Source organism: Molothrus ater, chromosome 14 (genome assembly GCF_012460135.2).
Source record: "Molothrus ater isolate BHLD 08-10-18 breed brown headed cowbird chromosome 14, BPBGC_Mater_1.1, whole genome shotgun sequence".
NCBI lineage: Eukaryota > Metazoa > Chordata > Aves > Passeriformes > Icteridae > Molothrus > Molothrus ater.
In genome coordinates, this window is record NC_050491.2 from 650,049 (window position 1) to 673,023 (window position 22,975).

At 59.0% G+C, this 22,975-nt stretch overlaps 5 protein-coding genes across 5 annotated transcripts; all 5 read left to right on the top strand.

Annotated features, from left to right (window-relative positions):
* The first annotated feature begins 34 nt into the window (after window positions 1-34).
* On the top strand, window positions 35-3,645 carry MARS2 (methionyl-tRNA synthetase 2, mitochondrial). Its single transcript, XM_036402442.2, has 3 exons — window positions 35-257; window positions 410-744; window positions 2,404-3,645. The coding sequence occupies exons 1-3, from the start codon at window positions 56-58 to the stop codon at window positions 3,604-3,606; spliced, it is 1,740 nt and encodes a 579-aa protein (XP_036258335.2). The 5' UTR covers window positions 35-55; the 3' UTR covers window positions 3,607-3,645.
* Window positions 3,646-5,002: 1,357 nt separating this feature from the next.
* RAB33A (RAB33A, member RAS oncogene family) lies at window positions 5,003-8,595 on the top strand. The gene is made up of 2 exons (XM_036402073.1): window positions 5,003-5,571; window positions 8,095-8,595. Exons 1-2 carry the CDS (start codon window positions 5,347-5,349, stop codon window positions 8,551-8,553), a joined length of 684 nt encoding a protein of 227 aa, XP_036257966.1. The 5' UTR covers window positions 5,003-5,346; the 3' UTR covers window positions 8,554-8,595.
* Window positions 8,596-8,899: 304 nt separating this feature from the next.
* On the top strand, window positions 8,900-11,093 carry RBMX2 (RNA binding motif protein X-linked 2). The gene is made up of 6 exons (XM_036402348.1): window positions 8,900-8,904; window positions 8,970-9,100; window positions 9,180-9,231; window positions 9,300-9,429; window positions 9,530-9,710; window positions 10,239-11,093. Exons 1-6 carry the CDS (start codon window positions 8,900-8,902, stop codon window positions 10,643-10,645), a joined length of 906 nt encoding a protein of 301 aa, XP_036258241.1. The 3' UTR covers window positions 10,646-11,093.
* A 356-nt stretch (window positions 11,094-11,449) lies between these two features.
* On the top strand, window positions 11,450-18,570 carry SLC25A14 (solute carrier family 25 member 14). The gene is made up of 9 exons (XM_036402072.1): window positions 11,450-11,583; window positions 11,674-11,821; window positions 12,603-12,697; window positions 14,386-14,471; window positions 15,275-15,370; window positions 15,767-15,891; window positions 16,978-17,113; window positions 17,469-17,549; window positions 18,148-18,570. Exons 1-9 carry the CDS (start codon window positions 11,520-11,522, stop codon window positions 18,187-18,189), a joined length of 873 nt encoding a protein of 290 aa, XP_036257965.1. The 5' UTR covers window positions 11,450-11,519; the 3' UTR covers window positions 18,190-18,570.
* Window positions 18,571-20,999: 2,429 nt separating this feature from the next.
* GPR119 (G protein-coupled receptor 119) lies at window positions 21,000-22,041 on the top strand. Its single transcript, XM_036402349.1, is given in 2 exon segments — window positions 21,000-21,986; window positions 21,988-22,041. Coding segments are annotated over 2 exon segments (1,041 nt in total).
* The last annotated feature ends 934 nt before the right edge of the window (window positions 22,042-22,975 follow it).

A 22,975-nucleotide genomic window follows, 5' to 3' on the forward strand; every position in this document is an offset into this window, starting at 1 on the left:
CCGCCGCTTCCGGGCGGCCGCTCCGCGCCGCCGCATCGATGGTGCCGCTGCCGACATGTGGCGGCCGCCCCACCGCCTCCCGCGCCAGCTCCGCCGCGCCGCCGCCACCGGGCCCGGCCGCCGCCTGCTGCTCTCCACCCCCATCTTCTACGCGAACGGGCCGCCGCACATCGGGCACCTGTACTCGGCGCTGCTGGCCGACGCGCTGCTCCGCCACCGCCGCCTGCGCGCCGCCGGCCCGGCCCGGCTCTGCACGGGTCAGCGAGACCCCCGGTCCGAGCCCCCTTCCCCGGGGATGACCCCTTCTGCCGGGGCTGACCCCCTTCCCCGTGTCCCCGGGCCCCTGTGTCCCCGCGGGGCTGCGGGCTCCGGCCTCTCCCCACGGCCCCGCGGCCTCTCTCCGTTTCAGGGACCGACGAGCACGGGCTGAAGATCCAGCAGGCCGCGGCCGCGGCGGGGACGTCGCCCGCGGAGCTCTGCGAGCGGGTCTCGGGGCTCTTCCGCCAGGCCCTGACCCAGGCCGGCGTCGCCTACACCGACTTCACGCGCACCAGCGAGCCCCGGCACCAGCGAGCCGTGAGGCACTTCTGGGGTGCCCTCCGCGATGGAGGGGTGCTCTACAAGGGCTCCTACGAGGGCTGGTACTGCACGCCCGAGGAGAGCTTCCTGCCCGAGAGCCAGCTGGCCGAGGGCACGGACGCCCAGGGCCGCCCCTGCAAGGTGTCCTTGGAGACCGGCCACGAGGTAATGGGCTGCAGGAGCACTGCGCGCTCACCTGCCGCTCTGCTCCGGCCAGATTTGGAGTGTTTAATGCTTCCCATAGCCTTTTATTAATTCGTGTTCGCTGAGACTCACCTGTATTTCAGTGGAGTGTCAGAGAGCTGCCAGACCCTGCCTGGCAGGTGCACATTGCAGCTACGTGCAGCGGGAAGGATTCAGCCCCTTCTGAGTCCACAGGCTGTTGACCTGGGAATGGTGTTCTACAGGAGTGATGACAGAAGCTGAACAGAAGGATAAGGGTATATTTCACTGAGGGGTTCCAACTTCAGACCTGTTTTGTGAGACAGTACAGTTTGACCTCTGGACACTTACCCATCTCTTAAACGGGTTTTGGCCCTGCCTAAAGCACTGTAACATCACCTGCCTGTGGTCAGCCAGAATGTGCCCAGGAGTGTGGTATCTTCCCAAGCATCTCTCTCCCACTGTTTTCTTAGAAGGTGTGGGGTTACATGATTTAATCCAGCAACTACAGATAATCCTGCTCAGAGCTCAGCACAGGTTATGCTCCTGTGTTATTTGTATGAGGCTGGGATGTGGGAGCATTGGTCCACACAGAAAAGGCTATATTGGCAAATAGTAATTCTTGAGAAAGCACCTAAGATATAATTGGGGAAAAGATAAGTTTACAGGCAAAGTAATCATTCTTTAGACTTAAAACAGTTAGTAGACTTCAAAGTTAAGAATACCCTGAGAACAGTTCCTGGCCTCACCTGTGTGTTGAACTGTCCAAGGAAATAGGATTGTTCATGGAGCAGAGAAGTTTTTGCAGTGTGGTGAGCAAGGATGGGAGGGTTTATTTCCAACCTGAAAGAGGCGGTTGGGCAGTTCGTTCCTTGGGAATTTTGTGAAGGAAAAGGGGGAGTTTGCACATGCCACAAACCCCAGACTTCTGGTGAGTGAGTGGGTTCTGGCATCTGGTGGAGGCTGGGGCTGAGGACGTACAGCTTGTCTTTGATTATGCTCTTTAGGTCTTCCTTGTACACTGCAAGATTGCTGACCCAGCCACGGATCCCTGAGTGCCTTACACAGCTCACTCGTACCACATCCACCCACCACGTTTTCACTGGTTTAGCTAAATGTGTCATTTAATGGATTTAACTGTGGGGGAGAAGTGCTGTCAGTGCTGTAAGCAAACAAAGTTAGTGACTTAGATGCATTAAAGCATAAATTGAGGAAAGAGAGAGTATGGCCCCAGGAGAACAAAGGCAGGCACCAGGAGTGGCAGTAGGGCAGGACTTACAGTGTCATTTTGTCTTTTCATGATTTTCCAGTATTATTGCAAAACTATGTTGTTAAGAAGGTGTATTCTCATCTCCCTCACTCCTTTCTGATGTCCCATCAGCCTGGCAGGTAATCCTTCCCAGGATTACAAGTGTTTTTAGAAGCAGGATACTGAACCATCCTAGGTGCCTGAGTCCTCAGGTGTGTTCCTGGGGATCCCAAGGAGGCGGTATCTTGGGTAAGAAGGTTGCTACCAGTCACGGAAAGGTGCTGACAGCTTCCCATGGCATGGGAGAACACCCAGACACAGGCAGTGTGTGACAGCCTCCATGCTGAGAATGGTGTGTGCAAATTGTCAGCCTGTTCTTGGGGCCATAATCCTTTCCTCTCCTGCTGTCCCAGGTGCACTGGACCAAGGAGGAGAATTACATGTTCAGGCTCTCAGCATTTCGGGATCCCTTGCAGAACTGGCTCCGGGACAACCCACGTGCCATTTTTCCTGACCCTTTCTACCAGTGCGTGCTCCGTTGGCTGGATGAGGACCTGCCAGACTTGTCGGTGTCCCGTGAGCGAAACCGGCTGCAGTGGGGCATCCCCGTGCCCAGTGACCCCACACAGACCATCTACGTCTGGGTGGATGCCCTGGTGAACTACCTGAGCGTGGTGGGGTACCCTGAGAGCCACGGCGCGTGGTGGCCGGCCGTGCACCACGTCGTGGGCAAGGACATCCTCAAGTTCCATGCACTGTACTGGCCGGCGCTGCTGCTGGCGGCAGGGCTGGAGCCCCCTGAGCGCATCCTGGTGCACTCCCACTGGACTGTGCGGGGCCAGAAGATGTCCAAGAGCCTGGGCAACGTGGTGGACCCCAGCGTGTGCATGGGGCAATACGGCGTGGACGGGTTTCGGTACTTCCTGCTGCGGCAGGGCGTCCCAGAGAGGGATTGTGACTACTATGATGAGAAGGTGGTGAAGTTGGTGAATTCAGAGCTGGCAGATGCGCTTGGGGGGCTGCTCAATCGCTCAACAGCCCCCAGCATTAACCCCAGCAACACCTACCCCTGCTTCTCAGAGCCCTGTTTCCCAAAGGTCCTGGATTCCAGAGAGGCAAGAGGCACAGGCAGGGCGTGTGCTGAGGACTACAAGCTTGTGGCAGCAGTGGCCTCACTGCCTGTACAGGTGGACAGTTATTTTGAAGGCTTCCAGATCTACAAGGCTTTGGAATGCATTGCCCAGTGTGTGAGGCAGACTAACGGCTTCTTCCAGAGGCACAGGCCTTGGAAACTTGACCGAAGGGATGCTGTGGAGCAGCTCTGGCTGGACACCATCCTGCACGTCACGCTGGAGTGCCTGCGCGTGTATGGGACGCTCCTGCAGCCCGTGGTCCCACACATGGCAGACAAGCTGCTGTCCCGGCTGGCTGTTGGGCCAGGAGAGAGACACCTCTCTGGTCTGACATTCCTGGCACGCTATGATGGAAAGCCATGTCCCTTTGAGGGGAGGCAGCTCGGACCTGACACTGGCATCTTGTTCCACAGGCTGGGCAAGTTGGAAACTATGAAGAAGAGAAAGCAAGAAGCTCAAGTCCCTGACAAACAGCTTCTGTGAATAAAAACTTCCAGGAATTCCTGGAAAACATTGTTAAAAGCACTTTCCTCCTATTCCTGGTGGTGGTGTGGAGGGGTGGGAAACTGGCCTGAGCAGGGAGGATCAAGCAAGCCCTGAGGAGAGATGGGCTTGGTCCTGGGCCTCCTTGGTGTTGTGTCCTTGCACAGGGAGGTGGAAGAAGAGTCACTCTGCAATGTCCTCATCTCACTTTTGGTCCACAGGTTTTTGGCCAGGTCAGAAGTAGCTGGGGGTGGTCAGAAATGGTTCTGGGGGGCCCTGGTGCCCGTTGGGTCTCTCAACTGAGCTCCCTCTGTGGGCCAAAACTAGTCTGAGTGAGCCTTAATGGAGACAATCCTGTGTGGCTGCTCTTCATTCCTAGGGCAGGACAGGTACCATGGTCAGACAGTGTGTCTCATTCAGCAGTGCAGGACCTGCAGACATGACCAGAATGGGAAAGGGGGGCATGTGTTTCATCAGACTCAGCTTTCTGAGGCTTTTCCAGTTGCTGCAAGGCTAGTGCACCCTGTTTTATGTCCATGCTGCTGGAAGCAGATGAGCACTGACACTCTGGGGTGGTGGTGACCACTGGGAGTCTCTGGTAAATCCTTCCCAGCCTCTGGCTCCTGCAGGTCCCATCAGTGCTAGCACTGGAGGAGTCATCTTCCAGGGGCCCATTTTGGGGGTCTTTGGGTTCTTTGGGATCACCTGGGTTGTGTGAGCAGGAGCTGTGCCCCATGTTCTCATCGGTCCCCATGCCACTGTTGCTGTGCCATTGCCTGATGCTGTCCCAGTCCAGCTGACCTGAGTCCCCTCATCCCCTCCTGCCATGGCTCTCCTCTCCTCCTGCAGATTGTCACCTGCTCCCCTCACTTCTGCAATCCTTGTGTGCGTGCTTCCTGCTGCAGCCCCGTGCCCTTGTGCCGTGGGTGCTGACTCCCCACTGCCCTGTTTCTTGGGGCAGGAGGGACACATCCCCTTCCTGGTCTCTGATGCTGGCACACGGGAGCTGTGGCTGCCCAGCTGGACATCATTCTGGCACCGGCGGTTGTGATCCCACTGCCACGTCTTGGCACTGGGACCGTGCGGATGTTGGTGTTCCCGCTGTCTGGTACCGCCTCGCTGTGCCCCTCGGTCTCGCTCCCTCCGGGAGGGGCCAGGCCCGCTGCCCGCAGCCCTGCCGGTCCCCGCCGCTCCTCTGGGAACGCTCGCGCCGGCCCGGGCTGAAGGCTTTCAGTGCCCGGTCCGTGGCGCAGGGCTGGCCTGGGGCCGGAGCTCTGAGCCGGGCCAGTGCCGCTGCCGGAGCTGGGAACGTAGGGCGGAGCCGCGCGGTGCCGGTGCCGCTACGCGGGGCGGGGACGGGCCGTGCCGGAGCCGGTGCGTGGGGCGGGACCGTGTGGTGCCGGTCCCGGTACGTGGGATTGTACCGGTGCCGGTACGCGGGGCGGGACCGTGCAGTGCCGTAGCCCGTGTGTGGGGCGGGGCTGTGCCGGTGCCGCTACGCGGGGCTGCGCCGGTGCCGGTGCGTGGGGTGGAGCCGTGTTGTGCCGGTGCCGGTCCGCGGGGCGGGGACGAGCTGTGCCGGAGCCGGGGTGTGGGGCGGAGACGAGCGGTGCCGGTGCCGCTATCCGGAGCTGTGCCGGTGCCGGTCCGCGGGGCGGACCCGGTGCCGTGCAGTGCCGTAGCCGGTCCGCGGGGCGACGCGCCCCTATGAGCCGGTGAGGCCGCAGCGGTGCGGGAGGGATGGCGGCGGGCGGCGGCGGAGGGCGACCGCCGGGCCCCGACCCCGCGCTGGAGCCCTACGTGCAGACCCGCATCTTCAAAATCATCGTGATCGGAGACTCCAACGTGGGCAAGACGTGCCTGACCTTCCGCTTCTGCGGGGGCACCTTCCCCGGCAAGACCGAGGCCACCATCGGCGTGGACTTCCGCGAGAAGACGGTGGAGATCGAGGGGGAGCGCATCAAGGTGGGCCCCGCACCGGCTCCGGGCTGGCTCACACCAGCCCCGGAGGGACCCGCTAAGCCCGCGGTGGGTCCCACACCGGTACCAGTGGGCCCCGCTCTATCCTCCGTGAGCCCCGCTCTGTCCCCGGTGGGCCCTGCACCGGCCCCGATCTGGCCGGCAGCAGCCCCAGCAGCGATGGCAGCCGGTCCCCGTCCCTGCCTCTTGCCAAACCCCTCCTGGGGGCTTTTCCTTTCATCCCACTTGGAGGGAGGGAACAGGGCCAGGGAAGAATTCTCGTCCCTGTGTTGCAGAGATGGCCCTGGACCAGTCCCTGCTGCCTTGTCACTATTTCTGGGGTTGGCTTGAGCATGCAGAGATCAGAAGTGATGGCTCCGGGTGAGTCACCGCCACCCTTGCGATGGGCACAGCTGGATCCTCGCAGCGTTGGGGTGGCTCCAGCTCCGGACACTGGACAAGCAGAAGGGTAGAGCTGCGGTGGGATGGGGGACAGGGCTCTGTGCCACAGCCAGGGGGTCTGGAGGGGCAGAGGGTGGTGGGCTGGCAGCAGCCACACTGGAAGGCTGAGAGCTCACACGGGCCAGTGGCAGCGGGCTCAGCCGCTGTGGCACCAGCAGTGCAGGAACCTGCTCCCAGCTGCACCTGGAGCTGTGATTGCAGCCAGATGAATTTTCTTATGAAGGCTGGTGTGACACCTGTAAAGAATGATCAGCCCAGACCTGAAGAGCTCTACCTGGTGTGTCAGAACAAATCTGGCACTGGTAGGAACCACCTGGGAGCAGAGTTTGTGGTGGAGCTTAGGCCTGCACAGCTGTGGGGATCAGCACCCACAGCCCCTGAGGCTGGTGCTGGAAGAACAAACATCGCTGCTGTACTGACAGATGGCTGATGAGAAGTTGAACTCACAATGAAACCAGACCTTGTGTTGGTGGATGAGAGCTTTAGCTGTGCTTCTAGGCTGTCCATGAATGTTTTCCCCTCTGTTCTTTAGAGGTGCTCATCCTCCCTACCCTCCCCGGCTCTGTCCAGCCCCAGGGAGCTGTGTCGGTGTGAGCTGTGGTGCAGGCTGGCATGGAGCCCGTTTGCTGCCACTATCTGGAAAATGTTGCCAGGTTTTCTACCTTTGGATATTATTTTAGCTCCAGTGGGAAGGAGTGGGAGGTAGTGCAGCAAACCGACCTTTTCCAGGGATATGTATCCTAGAGAGGAGGTGAGAGGTGGGACAAAGACCCTCCTTCTCTTGCTCTGCCTGGGAGAGACTGGCCCTGAAAGGACTGAGCAGCAGCTCTGCTCTCCAGCGTTTTTCAATTGGAAAGACTCCGAGGCAGGTACTGTCTCCGTGGGTACAGGGCAATTTGGATTAACTTGGAAATTGCCACTTCCAGGCTACAAAACATTTCCAGGAGAACCCAGACTGACCCCTGGAGCATGCTGCTGGTTACCCGTGTTCAACCAGACTTGGTGTCCCTGACCAGCACCGGCTAGGCCCAGACATTCAGCCAGTTCCCAATCCACCTCATTGCCTGCTCATCCAGCCCAGAGGCCTCCTGCCGTCTCTGTCACATGGGTCAGGAAGTGACATTGATGGTGTCCTGGAATGTTCTGGATTGCCTGTGCCCTGCTGTGCTGTTCTTCCCTGAGATGTTGGCGTGGCTGAAGTTCTCTGTGAGAACCAGGGGCTGCAAACACAAGGCTGCTGCTCACTGTTCACAGAGCACCTCATCTGCTTGCTCTGCCTGGCCAGGTGGTCTATAGCAGAGACCCTCTACAATGTCATCTGTGATGTTTTGTTTTTTAATCCTCCCCCATGAGCTCTGTTGGCTCCTCACCCATCCCCACAGAGCTCCTGGCCCTCCCACTCTGCTCCTACACAAAGGGTGGCTCTCCCTCCTCATTTTCTCTTTTCCTCTGTGAAATCATCAGCGTTCTCATTCATGGCGTAGGCTTTGGTGCACAAATAGACATGGATCTGTTGGAATGAGTCCAGAGGAGGCTGCAAAGATGCTCTGAGGGCTGCAGCCCCTCTGAATTCAGGCTGGAAGAGCAGGGCTTTTTCAGCCTGGAGAAGAGAAGCCTTGGGGGAGATGTTAGACCCCCTTCCAGTGCCTGAAAGGGCTCCAAGAGAGCCAGAGAGGGACTTGGGACAAGCAATGAAGGGACAGGACAATGGCCTTAAACTGAAGGGGGGCAGGTTTAGATTGGATATTGGGAAGAAATTTTTGGCTGTGAGGATAGGGAGGCCCTGGCACAGGGTGCCCAGAGCAGATGTGGCTGCCCCTGGATCCCTGGAAGCGTCCAAGGCCAGGCTGGACAGGGCTTGGAGCAACCTGGGACAGTGGAAGGTGTCCCTGCCCAGGGCAGGGGGTTAGACTGTATGATCTTTAAGTTGCCTTCCAGTCCAAACCATGCTGGGACTCTCTGAAACCCAGACAGCAGGAAGACCTCCTGCAACCCCTTCCCCATGGCCTTGCCAGGGCCATGCTCCACACTCCTGTAGCATCTTTTCTTGTCTGCTTCACTTCCCAGGTGCAAGTGTGGGACACAGCTGGCCAGGAGAGGTTTCGGAAGAGCATGGTGGAGCACTACTACCGCAACGTGCACGCCGTGGTCTTTGTGTACGACGTGACCAAGATGAGCTCCTTCACCAACCTCAAGACGTGGATCGAGGAGTGCAACGGGCACGCGGTGCCCCCGCTCGTCCCCAGGGTGCTCGTGGGGAACAAGTGTGACTTGAAGGACCTGATCCAGGTGCCATCCAGCCTGGCCCTCAAGTTCGCCGACGCTCACAACATGCTTTTGTTTGAGACCTCGGCCAAGGACCCACAGGAAAGCCAGAACGTGGACGCGATTTTCATGTGCCTGGTGTGCCGGCTGAAGGCGCAGCGCTCGCTGCCCTGCCGAGACGCGGAGGGCTGGCCGGCGCAGCCCCAGCCACACCCCCGGCGGCTGGACGAGGCCAGCGGGAAGGGCTCCTGCCCGTGCTGAGCGGGACCCGCCCGGACCCCAATAAAGGCTCTGAGCCCCCTGTGCTCCGACTCTTGATTTGCGCCTCAGCCCAGTCGGCCGTAATCGTCTGTGATCGGCTCGGCTCGGCTACAATCGGTCCGGTTCGGCGTGCAGCGTTCGGCTGCAGTCGGCCCGATTCGGCTGCAGTCGGTCCTGTTCGGCCGTGCTCGGGCTATCTCGGTAATTATTGCCCTGATTCGATTACAATCGGCTCGACTCGGTCCCATTCGGCTAGAATCGGTCGACTCGGCTGCTATCGGCTACATTCGCCTCGGCTCGGGGCGGGGCAGTGCCGCGCGCAGGCGCAGTGCGCGTTGCCGCCGCCATGAAGTAGGTGTGGGGGTGTGGGGGCGCAGGCCGGGTTCGGCCCTGTCCCGCCGTTGCCGGGGCTGATGGTGCCTCGCCCGCAGCCCCCTGACGAAGGTGAAGCTGATCAATGAGCTGAACGCGCGGGAGGCGGAGCTGGGCGTGCAGGAGGCGGTGTCGTGGCACGCGGAGTACAAGGACAGCGCTTGGATCTTTGTGGGTACGGACCGGGCTAGGGGTGGGGGCCGGTGCTGGTGCCGGTGCTGTTGACCCGTTCCTTCCCTTCCCTCTCCCCGCAGGCGGGCTGCACTACGCGCTGACCGAGGGTGATGTCATCTGCGTGTTCTCGCAGTAAGTGCCGCAGCCCCGGCCCCGGCGCCGCGGGCGCTGCCGCGGTGCTGACGGTGTGTGTGTCACAGGTACGGCGAGGTCGTCAACATCAACCTCGTGCGGGACAAGAAGACCGGGAAGTCCAAGGGTTTCTGCTTCCTGTGCTATGAGGACCAGAGAAGCACCATCCTGGCTGTGGATAACTTCAATGGGATTAAGGTGAGTGGAGCTCAGGCTCTGCCGTGGCTCCCCGAGTGCTCCCTCCCGTCGGCAGCGGTCCTGGGGGCCGGGAGCCGGCGGTGACAGCCCGGCCCCGCAGATCAAGGGACGGACCATCCGCGTGGACCACGTGGCCAACTACCGGCCCCCCAAGGAGTCTGAGGACTGGGATGACGTGACTAGAGCCCTCCATGCCAAGGGCTGCGGGGTCAAAACACCACCCCACACCTCGTCCGACTCCCCGTCTGAGGATGAGGATGTGCTCGTGAAAAAGCAGAAAGGTAAGGAGTGTTCCTGGCAGGCTGGATCCCGGGTGGGCGTGCCCATGGTAGGGTTTGGGGGCTGGAGTCTACGTGGAGAGAAGGTTGGAGAAACAAAAATGGGCACAAAATGAGAGTGGGAATAAGATGTTGCTACAGAGTGCTGAGGAGATGCTCAAAAATGAGGGAGAAGGAGAGCCACGAGGGAAGAGTCCTTAGGCCTGGAGAGGTAATTTCCACAAAGTGGATCACATTATTACTGAGGAAGGGGAATGAAAGGGAAGTTGGAAATTCTCAGCATTCCAAGTGGTGTGGAAATGCCCAGAGTTGTTGGGAAGAACAAGATGTGAGTGTTAAAGAGAGAAGTGGGGTGGCTGCAGCTGGAGGAGAAAAAGTTGTGATTGGAAGTGAACTGGGATCTTCCCTGGGAAATTGGGTGGAGGGGGAGAATTTGTAACTGAAGCTGAGCTGGGATGGTGCCAGGGGAGCCATGGGGAGCAAGCTGCTCCTGGAGTTTGGTCCATCCCGAAATGTGAACCCTAATTCCAGAGAAGCAGCGGAGCAGAGCAGAACGGTCAAAGTCGAGCCCACAAGCTGGGAAGCGGGTGAGCATGGAGGAGCCCCATCCCAGGATCAAGATCAAGAAGGAGAAGGAGGACCCGGGGTACGAGCGCTATGCTGGCGGGAGTGCCGGCAGGAACGCCGGGAGCAGGACGCAGCGGGATGAGGAGCAGCGGCGGCACCAGCGGCACTCGGACAGCAGGGGGGACAAGAACTACCGCGAGCAGAGGGGCCAGAGCGGCTCCTGGGAGGAGCGGGAGAAGAGGGAGGAGGCTGGCAGGAGGGGCGACGGGCACAGCAGCCGGCAGGACGCGTCCCCCAGGGGAGGCAGATCTCGGGAGCCCCATTCCAGGCACAGGGAGCGGGGCTCTGGCAGAGACTCCGGTCGCTGCTGAGCTCTGGGTGAGCATTTGGGGTGAGGGAGGCTCTGAGCCTGCCCAAGCCTGCTCCAACCTCCTGGGATGCCATGGCTGGACCTTTCACCTGGGAGCTTCCCCCTTCCCTCTCATTCCACCCTGGCCCAGGGCTCTCCACGCTGCCTGTGCTGCTGGCTGGGACAGGGCCCTGTTCTTCGACTGGGGAGGGTGTCAAGCAGTAAAGGCTGGGAGCAGCAGGATGCTCCCCTTCCCTAAATTACTTGGGGCAGTGTCCCCCTCTTGCACTGGGGGCAGAGGCTGCCGGGTGTTCCATCTGGCCTCGTGGGCCAGGTTTGGGCCCTGTGCCCACCCAGCATCTTCTGGATTCCGTGATGAATCCATAGGGCTGCACCGCTGTGGTTGGGGTGATTTATTATGGATTTGTTTAAAGGTTTCTTAATAAAAGTTCCTGATAGGGAGAAGCTGGTCCCAGGAGCACTGTTCCTGTCTGTGGGTCAGGGAGGAGGTGTCATTTGTTTTTCTTACGCTGATTTTAGGCTTATTTGGCTGGAAAACCGGGAGCGACGGAGTGTGGGATTCGCAGGGCGGAGAAGGGAGGGGCTTTAACTGGACTTGGTTCCTATAACGAGTGATCCCTCCAGTCCGGGTCCGTGCCGCTTCTGGGCGCAAGGGGGAATTTCCTCCCCGGAGCAGCCGGGCCCGCTCCGAGGCAGCCGCGGGGGCTGCGGCGGGGTTGGAGTGCGGGAAGCCCCTGCGGCTCCCACCGTCCCGGCGCGGTGCCGGCAGGGGGCAGGCGCGGCGCGGCGGTGCAGAGCCCGGTTCCGGTCGCGGTTCCGGTTCCGGTCCCGGCCCAGTGGCGGCGGCGCGTGCGGCGGTGTCCGCCCGCCATGCGATGTCCGCGCTCAACTGGAAACCCTTCGTGTATGGCGGGCTCGCCTCCATCGTGGCCGAGTTCGGTGAGGCGCAGGGGCGGGGCGGGACCGGGACGGGCGGGACCGGCAACGTACGGGCGGGCGCTGAGGCCGGTGTCCCCGCTATCCCCGCAGGCACGTTCCCCGTGGACCTCACCAAGACGCGGCTGCAGGTGCAGGGTCAGAGCACCGACGCGCGGTTCCGCGAGGTGCGGTACCGGGGCATGTTCCACGCGCTCTTCCGCATCTGCCGCGAGGAGGGCGGACGGGCCCTGTACTCGGGGTGAGCACCGGGGCCGGGCCCCTCGGGGCCGGGGCCCATCGGCAGCGGGTGCCGCTTCCCCCGGGGCCCCATCCATCCGTACCGGGACACCCACCCATCTGCCACGGGTTCTCCACCCGGCCCGGCGCCTCCTTGCACCCACCCGGGCGTCCCCGGCGCCTGCCCCGGGTCCTTCTCCTCTGGCTCAGGAGCCCCCACCGCCTGTGCTGGCCTCCCTCTTCGGCCGCAGCATCACCCCGTCTGTCATGTTCACCCCCACCAGCCCGTCCCAGGTTCCCCCTCCGTCCCGGCATCTCCCTCCGCCCACCCCGGGACCTCTCCCACACCCCGGCATCTCCCCCTGCCTTCCCCGAGTCTCCCCCACCCATCCCGGGTTATTCCCCTCTGCCCGCCCTGGCCCTGTCCTGTCCTGCCTCTTTCCCGGCACCCCCTCCCCAGCCCGGGTCCCCTCTTCCACCTTCTGTCACGGCATCCCTCTGCTCCCTTGCTCCCTGCCCATCCCGGTCCCCCATTTCCTGTACGCTGCTGTGACCCCCTGGATCCCTCCCTGCCTTGTCTCCCTGAGCGGAGTCCCCCGGTGTTCCTGAGGCGGGGAGCAAGGCTAAGGCCGCGTGGGTGCCATCCCCTGGCACTGGGGTGCGTGGGGCAATCCCGGATAACCCGGGCAGAGCTGCATTCTTCGGAGTCCCAGCGGGGTTGTGCTTGGCCCCAGCAGTTTGAGGGCGGGTGGGGAGTGGCCCGAGCTGGCCTGCAGGGATTCTCAGGGTCCGTTCCCCCTCAGGATCGCCCCGGCACTGCTGAGACAGGCATCCTATGGCACCATCAAGATTGGCATCTACCAGAGCCTGAAGCGGCTCTTCGTGGATCGCATGGAAGGTTGGTATTGGGGAAGGGCAACACGAGCACCTCCCAGCTCCCCTGCCTCACACTCTGGGCACCTCCCAGCTCCCCTGCCTCACACTCTGGGCTGTGTGTTTTGCTCATTCCTTGCTCTGTCCTTTCCATGCCAAGATTCCCACAGGAATGGAGCTCCATTACTGGGTGCTGTGGTTTTGTTTGTCAGTGAGAGCAAGGATTGGATTCAATCCTGATGGGAACCTCACTGTGCTCTGCACTGCCTGTGGCTCCTACCCAAACATCTCCTTCCAGCCAGGTTCCTTCCTTTCATGGAATCATAGGAGAAACACAGAATCCTTTAGGTTGGAAAAGACATCCAGCCTGTGTCTGATCCCCACCTTGTCCCTAGCCAAGAGTGCTGAGTGCCACATCCAGTCCTTCCCTTGGACACCTCCAGAGGTGTCCATACCTCCACTTTAGACCTCCCTGGGCAGCCCCTGCCAATGCCTGACCACCCTTTCCATGAAGAGATTCCTCCTGATGTCCAGCCTGAGCCTCCCGGGGCACAGCCAGGCACATTCTGGATAGGAATTGTGCAGTCCAGCTCTCTGGCTTTGGCCCTGACTATAAAGGTGAGGTTCCACCAGTGCCCTTGACCTGTGCCCTCTGCAGCTCCTGCCTGGGGAGTGGAGCAGCAAGAGTCTGGTGGATGTTCCCTGAGGGAGCACCGAGATCTGCAGGTGAGATTTCCATCCCTGCTGTGATATGAGGGAATGGTGTAACACCGTTCCAGCCTGGGAAAGTGGGATGGGCGGGGGAAATACAGCACACTAACGATACCAAGCTGTCTCAGGGGAGCTTTAGGTTGGTATCAGGAGAAGGTTTTTTCCCAAGAGAGTGCTGGGGCACTGCCCCAAGGTTTCCAGAGCTCCAGGAGCATTTGGACAGCACTCCCGGGCACAGGGTGGGATTGTTGAGGTGTCTGTGCCAGGTCAGGAGTTGGACTGGATGATCCTTGTGGAACCTTTCCATCTCAGGAGATTCTGTGACTCTAGAGGTCCTTTTAGGGCTGCTGTCCTGCTTTAGTAAGGCCTCTCCCTGCCTGGTTCTGGCTGTGTACACAGTCCCCACACTCCCCCTTGCTGTTCCAGCCTTTTCAGCTGTGAGCTCCGTGCCTGAATGTTTGTCTCCCTACAGGCCTGGGGCAGCCAGTGGCCTGGTGTCCTCTGGGAAGTGTCGTGGTCAGTACCAGCAAAGGCCTGTGTGTTTTCCCAATGTAACCATCATCCTAACACTGGGCCTGGAATCTGGGGTTATTCCCTGGCACTAATCACATCTAACTCCCTGCCTGCTCTTGATTCTCAGCTGGCTCCAAGTGACTGCGTGTAGGCAAATCCAGGGGGCCTGGGGAAACACTGGGTTGTCCCTCTCTGTCTGCCTCTGTCCTGGCTCATCCCTGCAATGAGAAATCTCAAATAATTGTTCACAATTTTCACATGTCCAAGGATTTTCCTTCTCATCAGTCAGACCCTCTGAGAGTGCATTGCTGAGTGTTTCAGCTGCCACCTTCTGTCCCTGACAGGTGTGGGGACAGACCTGTCATGGGCTGTGGCACCTGCCCAGGCCCTGCTCCTGCAGCTTCACTGTCTGATTTGAGAACTGAGCTGCTCTACCCAGCCTACTGTGCCCCCTCCTGTGAAGGTCTGACCTTCTTTCCTTGGTTGCAGATGAAACATTGCTCATCAATGTGATCTGTGGGGTGGTCTCGGGGGTCATCTCTTCTGCACTGGCCAATCCCACAGATGTGCTGAAGGTAAGGGCTGCTTCTGGCTGGCTGTGTGACCCGTGGGAGGAGCAGCTCAGTGCTCCCTGAGCCACCAGTTCTGCTTGTTTGGGTTTTTTTAATGAATGGGGACCAAAGCCCAGGGTCATTAATAGATGTTTAAAAACACAGATCTTAAAGATCACGGAATCCTGGAACTGTTTGGGTTGGGATGGACATGAAAAATCATCTTCTTCCACCTCCTGCCACGGGCAGGGACACCTCACACTAGAGCAGGTTGCTCCAAACCCTGTCCAACTTGGCCTGGAACACTTCCAGGGATGGAGCAGCCACAGCTTCTCTGGGCAATATGACATTTGTACTGGTGAGGGGTGGGAGCTGTGTTATCTGACCTGGGCCAGGTGAGCCAGCTGCTCCTGTCCCCTGGATCATGGTGCTGGCACTGCCCCAAGGGCCTGCCTGTTACATGGAGTGAGCAGAGCCCAGTGGGGACTGCCTGGTGCCCTGGGCTCAGGGTAGCCCTTCTCTGGGCAGAGAGAGCCTGGAGAACTTCTCCACTCTTCTCCCTATAGATCCCCCTTCTGAGACTGCTTTCAGGGGGAAGGCCTTGTTCCTCATGTTCCTGTGCCCCCACCCTGCCCCTGCCTGCTGCCATCCTTGTCGGTGTGGTTTGCAGGGAGAGGAACGTGGAGAACAGAGTGTGCTCTGAGCTGCTCTCTTCCTCTCCCAGGAGTTCCATGGAGCTGCTGTCCCTGGTGTCCTTGCCCTGTGGCCAAGTGCTGGTGTCAGGACAGGTGTAGACGTCTGCCTGCTGACTCTTCCCTTTCTTTCAGATCCGAATGCAGGCTCAGGGCAGCTTGTTCCAGGGCGGGATGATTGGCAGCTTCATTGACATCTACCAGCAGGAAGGCACCCGAGGCCTCTGGAGAGTGAGCACCAACTCCTAGAATCCCCCAGCAGGAGCAGAACTAAGAGAAATCTTAGGGAAGCAGGTGCTCTCCTGCTGTTCTGTAGCAAGGAACACCTGGAGCCCCTCCCGGCCCCTTAAACTGCTGCTCATGTGGGACAGAATCTTTTCTGGTGTTGAAATTGTGCAGAAGGTGAGGGGGTGACAGCCTAGTTCCCATGGGCTGGTGCTGGGAGCAGGGAAGCAGTGTGGAGTTAATCCAGCTGGAATAACGCTGCCAGGGTGGAGTTATCCTCCTTGGCTTGGAAGCAAAGCTGGGAAGCAGGTGGTGTGCTTGCAGGGGAGGTACAGGGAAGGCTGTCAGGAGAAGGAGCTGGCGGATGTGGCTGCAGTTGGTGACAGTGTCTGTGCTGCACAGGGTGTGGTCCCCACGGCCCAGCGAGCGGCCATCGTGGTGGGGGTGGAGCTGCCAGTCTACGACATCACCAAGAAGCATCTGATCCTGTCAGGCCTCATGGGGGACACCATCTTTGCCCACTTTGTGTGAGTACCTGCTGCAGGCTTGGGGGGCTGTGTGAGGGATGGGGGGAGACCATTCATGGAGCGAGTGGTCTGGATCTGCAGGGAGCAGGGTTAGTGCTTCCAGAGGATCTGGAGCAGGCTTAGTGCTTCCAAAGGATCTGCTCTGTCAGCTGGAACAGCTCAGAGTTAGCAGCAGGTATGAAATCATTAAGATTGGATAAGACCTCCAAGACCATTGAGTCCAATCGTTTCCCCAGCACTGCTAAGGCCACCACTAATCCATCCCCACATCCCAGAGACCTCCTTGGGGAAGGACCTGGCAGAAATCCTTTGGTGACATGAAATGCCAGCTTGGTTTCTGCCGGCTAATGACAGAAATGTTGCCCCACATCTGTGCCCTGGTATGAGCCAGGCAGGAGATCCATGTGTGTAGCTACCTGTAACAGTCCCTCAGAAGCTGCTCCAGTCCCTAGTCCTCACTTGTCCAGACCCTGTGATCTTGCAGCCCCTGCTGGAAGAGCCTTGAGAGAGGAGCAAGCACAAAGTTGACAGGACCCAGAGCAGTCAGTGCTGCTGTCAGCTGCTCTGGGCAGGGCTGGCACAGAACACTGGAATCCTTTTTCACCTCCATGTTGCAGATGCTGCAGTGCTTCCATTGTCTTTGCCAGCTGGGGTGAGGGTGAGGAGCACTAGGCCCTCTGTGGAAGGGGAGACTGGCAGTTCTGTGGTCCTTTCTGGTGTCGTTGCTCTTCCTCTCTCCTTCCCAAAGAAATGTTTGTTCTGGTGGGAAGGATGTGCACTCCCAGGGGGTGCCTTCAGGTCTGTGTCACCTGGGCAGCACCTGGGACCCTTGCAGGGCTGCCAGTGCCCTGTGGAACCAGCTGTGGGCTCAGGTGAGGGTCTGGCTTAGCTGAGCATTTCCTTCCCCTGAGCTCCACAGGGTCCTGTGCAGCCCTGCCACTGCCCCTTTCCAAGGTAGGAGCAAGTAGTGCACCTCATGTCCACTGCTAAATGCCTTTGCTAATGTCCAGTGGGAGGTATTTTGTGTCTGTGTGAGTGGGAGTGGCTGTGTCCAGGGCTGTTCCTGCCCTGATTTGGTGTGTGCAGTTCCAGCTTCACGTGCGGGCTGGCGGGAGCCATCGCCTCCAACCCCGTGGACGTGGTGCGGACGCGGATGATGAACCAGCGCGCCATCGTGGGCAGCACCGAGCTCTACAAGGGCACCCTGGATGGCCTTGTCAAGGTGAGGGGACAGGTGGGCACATCCCTGTCCTGGGAGGCTGGCCAGGTCTCAGCACCGCTCTGATGGGAGCAGTGAGATCCTGCAGTGACACAGTTTGTCATCACTGAGGTGGGAGAGGGCCCTGAGTCACTTCCCTGAGGCTACTGTCAGCCTGAGCATCCTCCCAGCCTCCTGGAACAAAATTCAGGCCATGAGGCAGTTAGCTGGGTTCAGAGACTGCTTCACACACTTGCACAGGGGCCTGTGCTCCCTGCAGCAGCTGGGCAGGGCCAGTGGGGCACACGTGGCACTGGGGAGGGAGGTGGGCAGGGCGTGGGCCTGGTGTGTTTCCTCATCGATTTTTCTCTCCTCCCAGACATGGAAGAGTGAGGGCTTCTTTGCACTCTACAAAGGCTTCTGGCCCAACTGGCTTCGTCTGGGTCCCTGGAACATCATCGTATCCTTCCCTGTGCTGCTGGGAGGTGGTGGGGTGGGACAAGGGGAGAACCCCGCTGGGAAGGGCAGGGCAGAGCTGACACCCCAATGGGGTGCACTGGGGACCCTAATGAGCACTGCCGATGGTCCCTGTAGAGCCTCTGAGGGCTTGGCTGAGACCTTGCATGGCCTGGGCTGCAGGAGGTTCCTGGATGAGCTCCTGTTTTGTAGGGAATCGTGGGGAACATTCTGCTGCTGAGGCAGGTGCTGACTCCGTGCAGGACCAGCGCTGCTGTGTGCTGAGCCAGAGCATTCTGCCTGCTGAAACTGGGTGGGGAGTTCACTGTAAAGAGCTCTCAGTCTGGGCTTGGAGCCACTTCCCTCTCCCAGTGGTCTTGGCAAGGCTGGGTTTGCTCTGGGTCCATTCTCCCCACTCTTGGCAGTGCCTGTGCCCCAGCTCTGTTCTGCCTGGGCAGGTCAGGTTGTGCTGCCTGGGCAGGGAGCTCCATGGGTGGGTTTAAGGAGCTCCCTGGATGGGTGTCCAGCCCTAGCTGAATGCTCTACCCGCCCTGCCAGGCAGCTGCCTCACATCTGTCCCAATTCCTTGACACTCCCTTCAGTTTTTTATCACATACGAGCAGTTGAAGCGCCTCCCCTTCTGAGAGCTGCCTTCATCTCTCCAGAGTCATCCTCAGGGCTGGCAGCAGAGCTGTGCTGCCGCCTTCCTCTTCATCCCACTGTCCCCATGTCGTGGTGTTTGGTCCCTGTGGGCTGGGCTCTCCCCACATGCATGGTCCCTGGAGCATGAGCTGCCTGGCACAGGTGGGAGCCACGTGTTTCCCACCCGGAGGTGTTGTGTGCCTGGGCCTGCAGGAATATCTTCTGTGAAGATCTGTGTGTTCCAGTGGCCTTTGGGGCACTGTGGCTCGTGGCTGGCAGGTGTGGGTCTCCTCCCGTGCCCGTGGGGCAGGGCCTGTGAAGGTGCCATTGTCATCATGTTTCTTGCAGAACTTGTAACTTCATTAAATTATTTATTGACTGGATGGCTTGAGTTTGGGTCTGTGCTCATTCGCTTGCAGGGGTGTCTGCCCTTGTAGAGCACAGAAGTGTGGTTTTCACCATGCTATAGACCCCTTCATTCTCCATGTATTTATGTAAAAACAGTCTGTAGGATTAATTTCAGTAGAGATGTTTCTAAACCCAAGTTTATTAGTATCAGAAAATGACCCTGTTGCCCTCTCAGCTCAATTTTGCCAAACCTCAGTCTCTTAAATTCCTGCTTATTATTACACTATTTTTGCTTAAATCATTTGTACAGACAGGTACTGTGCTTTAAAGGTGAGCTCAGCACTTGAAAATAGTGGTTCTGGTGCTGAGGAGAATATTTTGGTCATCCTCTTCTGATTTTTGGTTATTTTTTCATGTTTATGACTATGGAAGCAAATGTTTTTTTTATGTTCCTGCTCCTTTTCCTCTTTGTGGGGTGGCTTTGGTTTGGATGAAGGTCCCTGGTGACACAGCAGCATGTCCTGGCTGAGCCTGCTGTGAGCTGAGTGTGTGTGGAAGTCATACAAGGAATGCTCAGCCAAATCCCGCTGGGAAAAATGGGAGGGAATTGGTGTTACAAAGTCAGAGCTGCCTGTAGAAGCTGCAGGGGAAGGGAAGGTGACTCCACTGAGTGCTTGGGCTGAAATCCTGCCTTGAGCAGGGCTCTTCGTGCAGGGCCCAGCTCAGCCGGCTGTGCCAGGCACTGTGTGGGAACCTGCTCCTGCACACACAGGAAGGGCTGGGGGTGGAACTCCAACATGGAAGGCTCCATGGGAACCAGTCAGCCCTCCCCAGGTGTTTAAGGTAGAAATACACGTCCTCCTGATACATGAAAGCTAAAAATGGCTTTTAATTAGTAAAGCAGGAGAGGGGGGCACTGGCTCCAGCCTGTACTTGCTCTTCACTGGCCCTGCCACTTCTCCCTTGTCCTTGATCTCATTCCGAGGGTTTGGACTCTGTCCAACATCAGGACAAAGGCTCCCCAAATGTCTCCCTGAGCAAACAGAAGCAGAGGATGTGTAAGGCTACCACAACCCTTCCCGTGGCCGCCCGCAGCACAGAGCCCGGGTGTTTTGGAGGGCCCCCATTGCTGAGCTCCTGCCCTCCGGCCCTGCCCCTCCCGCCCCAGCTGCCTTGTCCCCAGTCACTCACTGTCTGACAGACACATGCTCAGTCCTGCCCATTTCCTGGCAGCTTGGATCTTTCCAGCTCGTGAGGCAAAAGAGGCTTGTGACACTTTGTGTAGGGGCTGGAGCCGTCACTGTCAGACCCTGTGAAGGTCAGTGCCCCCCCCCCCCCCCCCGTCAGGGGTAAGGGGTGTTGTGGGATTCTGTAGCACAAGATTGCAGAGGCTTTGCTTTCATAAATTTCTTCGTTACAAGTTACTATTAGGTAAATACACTCATGACTAGCAAAGTGAGTGAGTGTGTACATAGAATCATTATTTTTTACTGTTAGTAGCACTTACATAGATTTCACTGGAAGTATCACAGCAAAGTTCATAAGTTCATCAAACTCCTGCAGGAGTGAGGTCAGTGAATGATGGACAAGGTCTCCCTTCAGATATGACCTGTGTCATGGAGCCTGGAGCCAGCCTGCTGTGCCTGGGGATCTGAAGGGGTGTGCAGGGGGAGCTCCAAGACAGAGAGAGGCTCTTTGGGGCAGCAGCCAGTTACTTCTGCATGGATCCATGAGTGGGCAGAAGACACCAGCTCTCAGAGGTCCATGTCTGCCTGGATCTGAGGCCCCTCTGTGGGTTGTGGTGGTTTTTTGCCCTGCAGGTTCCAACAATTCTTTGGTTCCAGCCTCTCCAAGGATACCCTGGGCTTCCTGTTGTGCTTGCCAAGGGCACTGCAGGTTCCTAGCTGTGAATGCTGCTGTCCCAGGCTGGCAGATGTTTCTCCATCTGTTTGAGCACAGGTCCCTTGTCAGTGCTTTTCCTCATTGTAACCAGGTCACCTTCAGGGCTGCTGTTCCAGCAGGATGTCAGTAGTGTTCCCTTGGTCCCAGCAGCAAGAAGCTGTCCTGGGTGTGGCAGTGACCCCCAGGAGCCCCACAAGCTGTCCTAGACTTTGGGAACTCTGTGCTTGTCCCCATTCCCAGCCTCTGTGTCTGAGCAGGCACTGCTCTGCTCCAGCCCCTGGTGCCTGGGGGGGCAGCCACCGCCCTGTGTGCCACCGTGGCAGCTTCCTGCCCAGGTGCTCCCTGCTCACCCCCTGCTCCAGGGTTGTCTGGAAACGTGGCTGGAGGGGAGGGACCTCCGCAGGCACAGCAGTGAGTCCAGCAGTTCCTTCTGCGGGCAGCTGCTGGCAGAGCTCTGCTTCCCCCAGAGACACCCCTGCTCCCCAGGCTCCTGCTGCTCCCTGGAGAGTGAGGGGCTGTGCCTGCTGCCAAGTTGCACCTGCTGAGAGGCCCCAGGTGAGTGATGGCTGAGAATCATGTTGGGGATGCACCATCTCTGTGGTGTGTCTCACGTGAGGCAGCCACGGCCAGCTGGGCCCTGGGAGCCATCCTCGCTGTGCTGGCCTCGCTCATCATCGCTGCCAACATGCTGGTGGCCATTGTCCTGCTCTGCCACATCCAGAAGAGTGGCTCCAAGCGGCTCTATTTCGTCCTCAATCTTGCCTTGGCAGATGCCATGGTTGGCTTTACAGTCATGGGCCTGGCCGTGGATGAGCTTTCCCAGCCCTTTCATGCTTCCCAGAAGTTTTGCATCCTGAGAATGGCTTTTGTGACCTCTTCCTGTGCTGCCTCCATCCTGTCCCTGATCCTGGTTGCATGTGACAGGCACCTGGCCATCCGGAAGCCTTTCCACTATTTCCAGCTGGTGACAGGCCCGCGGGTCGGGCTGTGCTTGGTGGGGCTGTGGCTCTTTGCTGCCATCGTTGGCTTCCTCCCGGTCTTCATCCCGCACTTCCAGAGGATCTCCAACCATTGGAAATGCTCCTTCTTCAACATCTTCCAGCCTTCCTACATGCTCACCATGTTCTGCCTCGGCTTCTTCCCTGCACTCTTCCTCTTCCTCTACCTCTACTGTGACATGCTGAAAATCGCCTCGGTGCACGTGCAGCATATCCAGGAGGTGGAGCAGGCGGGGCTGGGTGGCGGCTGTCCCCCACCCCGTGCCACCAGTGACATGAAGGCCATGCGCACAGTGGCTGTGCTCGTCGGGTGCTTCACCCTCTCCTGGCTGCCCTTCTTCATCGCCAGCATCGTGCAAATGGCCTGCCCTGAGTGCTTCCCCTACAAAGTCATTGAGAACTTCCTCTGGCTGCTGGGGCTGGGCAACTCCCTCCTGAACCCACTGCTCTATTCCTACTGGCAGAGGGATGTGCAGCTCCAGCTCTCCCAACTGGCTGCAGGTGTGAAGAGGAAGGTCCTGCTCCACCTGGGCAATGGCCGCTGTTTCCCAGGGCAGAGACACCAAGGCTCCTCCTGCCGTGTCCTGCCTGGAGCTCCAGGACTGACTTGGTAAGGAGTGGCTGTCTCTGGCTTGCCAGCTCCCCTCCTGCATTGTGACCATAAACTCGGGGCCTGTCAGCTCTGAAGGAGATCGCAGATGGGTGGGACCAGTCTGGATGTTAATTTCCAGGCACCATCATGGCCGGATTCCAGCCTGCCCACAGCCCCCAGCACAGCCAGTTCACCCCAGCCCCAGGCAGCCCAGGTTGCAGGTGGTCCCTGGAGAGCCTCTGCTGGAGCAGCCCCGTGTCTGCTGGACCAAGCTCTCCCACTCGCTCTGCAGGCAAAGACCCTTTGCCCATCGCTACCCATCTTCCCCTTCCAGGTGTGCACCCTCTGCCCCCCCCCCTCTGTCAGGGGCACTGGCTCCATGGGCAACAAACCCCCCATTCCTGAGGCAGGTGTGGGCACAGGGACGGCTCTATGCCCTTGGCCCTGGCACCAAAGACTGGGCAGGCTGCCCTGAGCTCTCCTGGAGCACAGGTGCTCCTCCGCCCTTCCCAAACCCACCTCTCAATTCTACACAGGGGCCATTCCTGCTTTGGGCTGTGCCCACAGGGAGCAGAGATGGGGGGATGAGTTTGGGCATGGGGACAGAGAGGCTTGGCAGTGACCATGCCTGTGTGGGGGGGTGGTGTAACCCAGGGCAGGGGGACAACCTGGGCACTGCTGTTGCTGTTTACCCAAGCTGTAAAGTGAGTCAATGAGTAACTGGCTAACAAGGAGAGGGAGGATTGGCTGCCTCAGAGATTCCCACGAAGAAGAGCTGCAGTGTCCGCCCAGCATTTGGGACTGGAAGGATCCCTGCACACCCACTCTTGCCCATGGGAGCCCCCCCTTCTGCCCTAGTGGCCAGATGGCTGCCCCTGCCAGAGGCTAAAGTTGTACTTAATTGCTTCTCATAAAATAATTTCATTTCATCCACATGGCAAGAAAACT

Bases quoted from the DNA above. Each gene is read 5' to 3' on its own strand.
- MARS2 (XM_036402442.2), top strand. From the start codon at position 56: ATGTGGCGGCCGCCCCACCGCCTCCCGCGCCAGCTCCGCCGCGCCGCC. The intron at 258-409 runs GTCAGCGAGACC...TCTCCGTTTCAG, and splicing joins CCCGGCCCGGCTCTGCACGG to GGACCGACGAGCACGGGCTG. The intron at 745-2,403 runs GTAATGGGCTGC...CTGCTGTCCCAG, and splicing joins CCTTGGAGACCGGCCACGAG to GTGCACTGGACCAAGGAGGA.
- RAB33A (XM_036402073.1), top strand. From the start codon at position 5,347: ATGGCGGCGGGCGGCGGCGGAGGGCGACCGCCGGGCCCCGACCCCGCG. The intron at 5,572-8,094 runs GTGGGCCCCGCA...TTCACTTCCCAG, and splicing joins TCGAGGGGGAGCGCATCAAG to GTGCAAGTGTGGGACACAGC.
- RBMX2 (XM_036402348.1), top strand. The intron at 9,232-9,299 runs GTAAGTGCCGCA...TGTGTGTCACAG, and splicing joins GTCATCTGCGTGTTCTCGCA to GTACGGCGAGGTCGTCAACA. The intron at 9,430-9,529 runs GTGAGTGGAGCT...CCGGCCCCGCAG, and splicing joins ATAACTTCAATGGGATTAAG to ATCAAGGGACGGACCATCCG.
- SLC25A14 (XM_036402072.1), top strand. From the start codon at position 11,520: ATGTCCGCGCTCAACTGGAAACCCTTCGTGTATGGCGGGCTCGCCTCC. The intron at 11,584-11,673 runs GTGAGGCGCAGG...CTATCCCCGCAG, and splicing joins CTCCATCGTGGCCGAGTTCG to GCACGTTCCCCGTGGACCTC. The intron at 17,114-17,468 runs GTGAGGGGACAG...CTCTCCTCCCAG, and splicing joins CCCTGGATGGCCTTGTCAAG to ACATGGAAGAGTGAGGGCTT.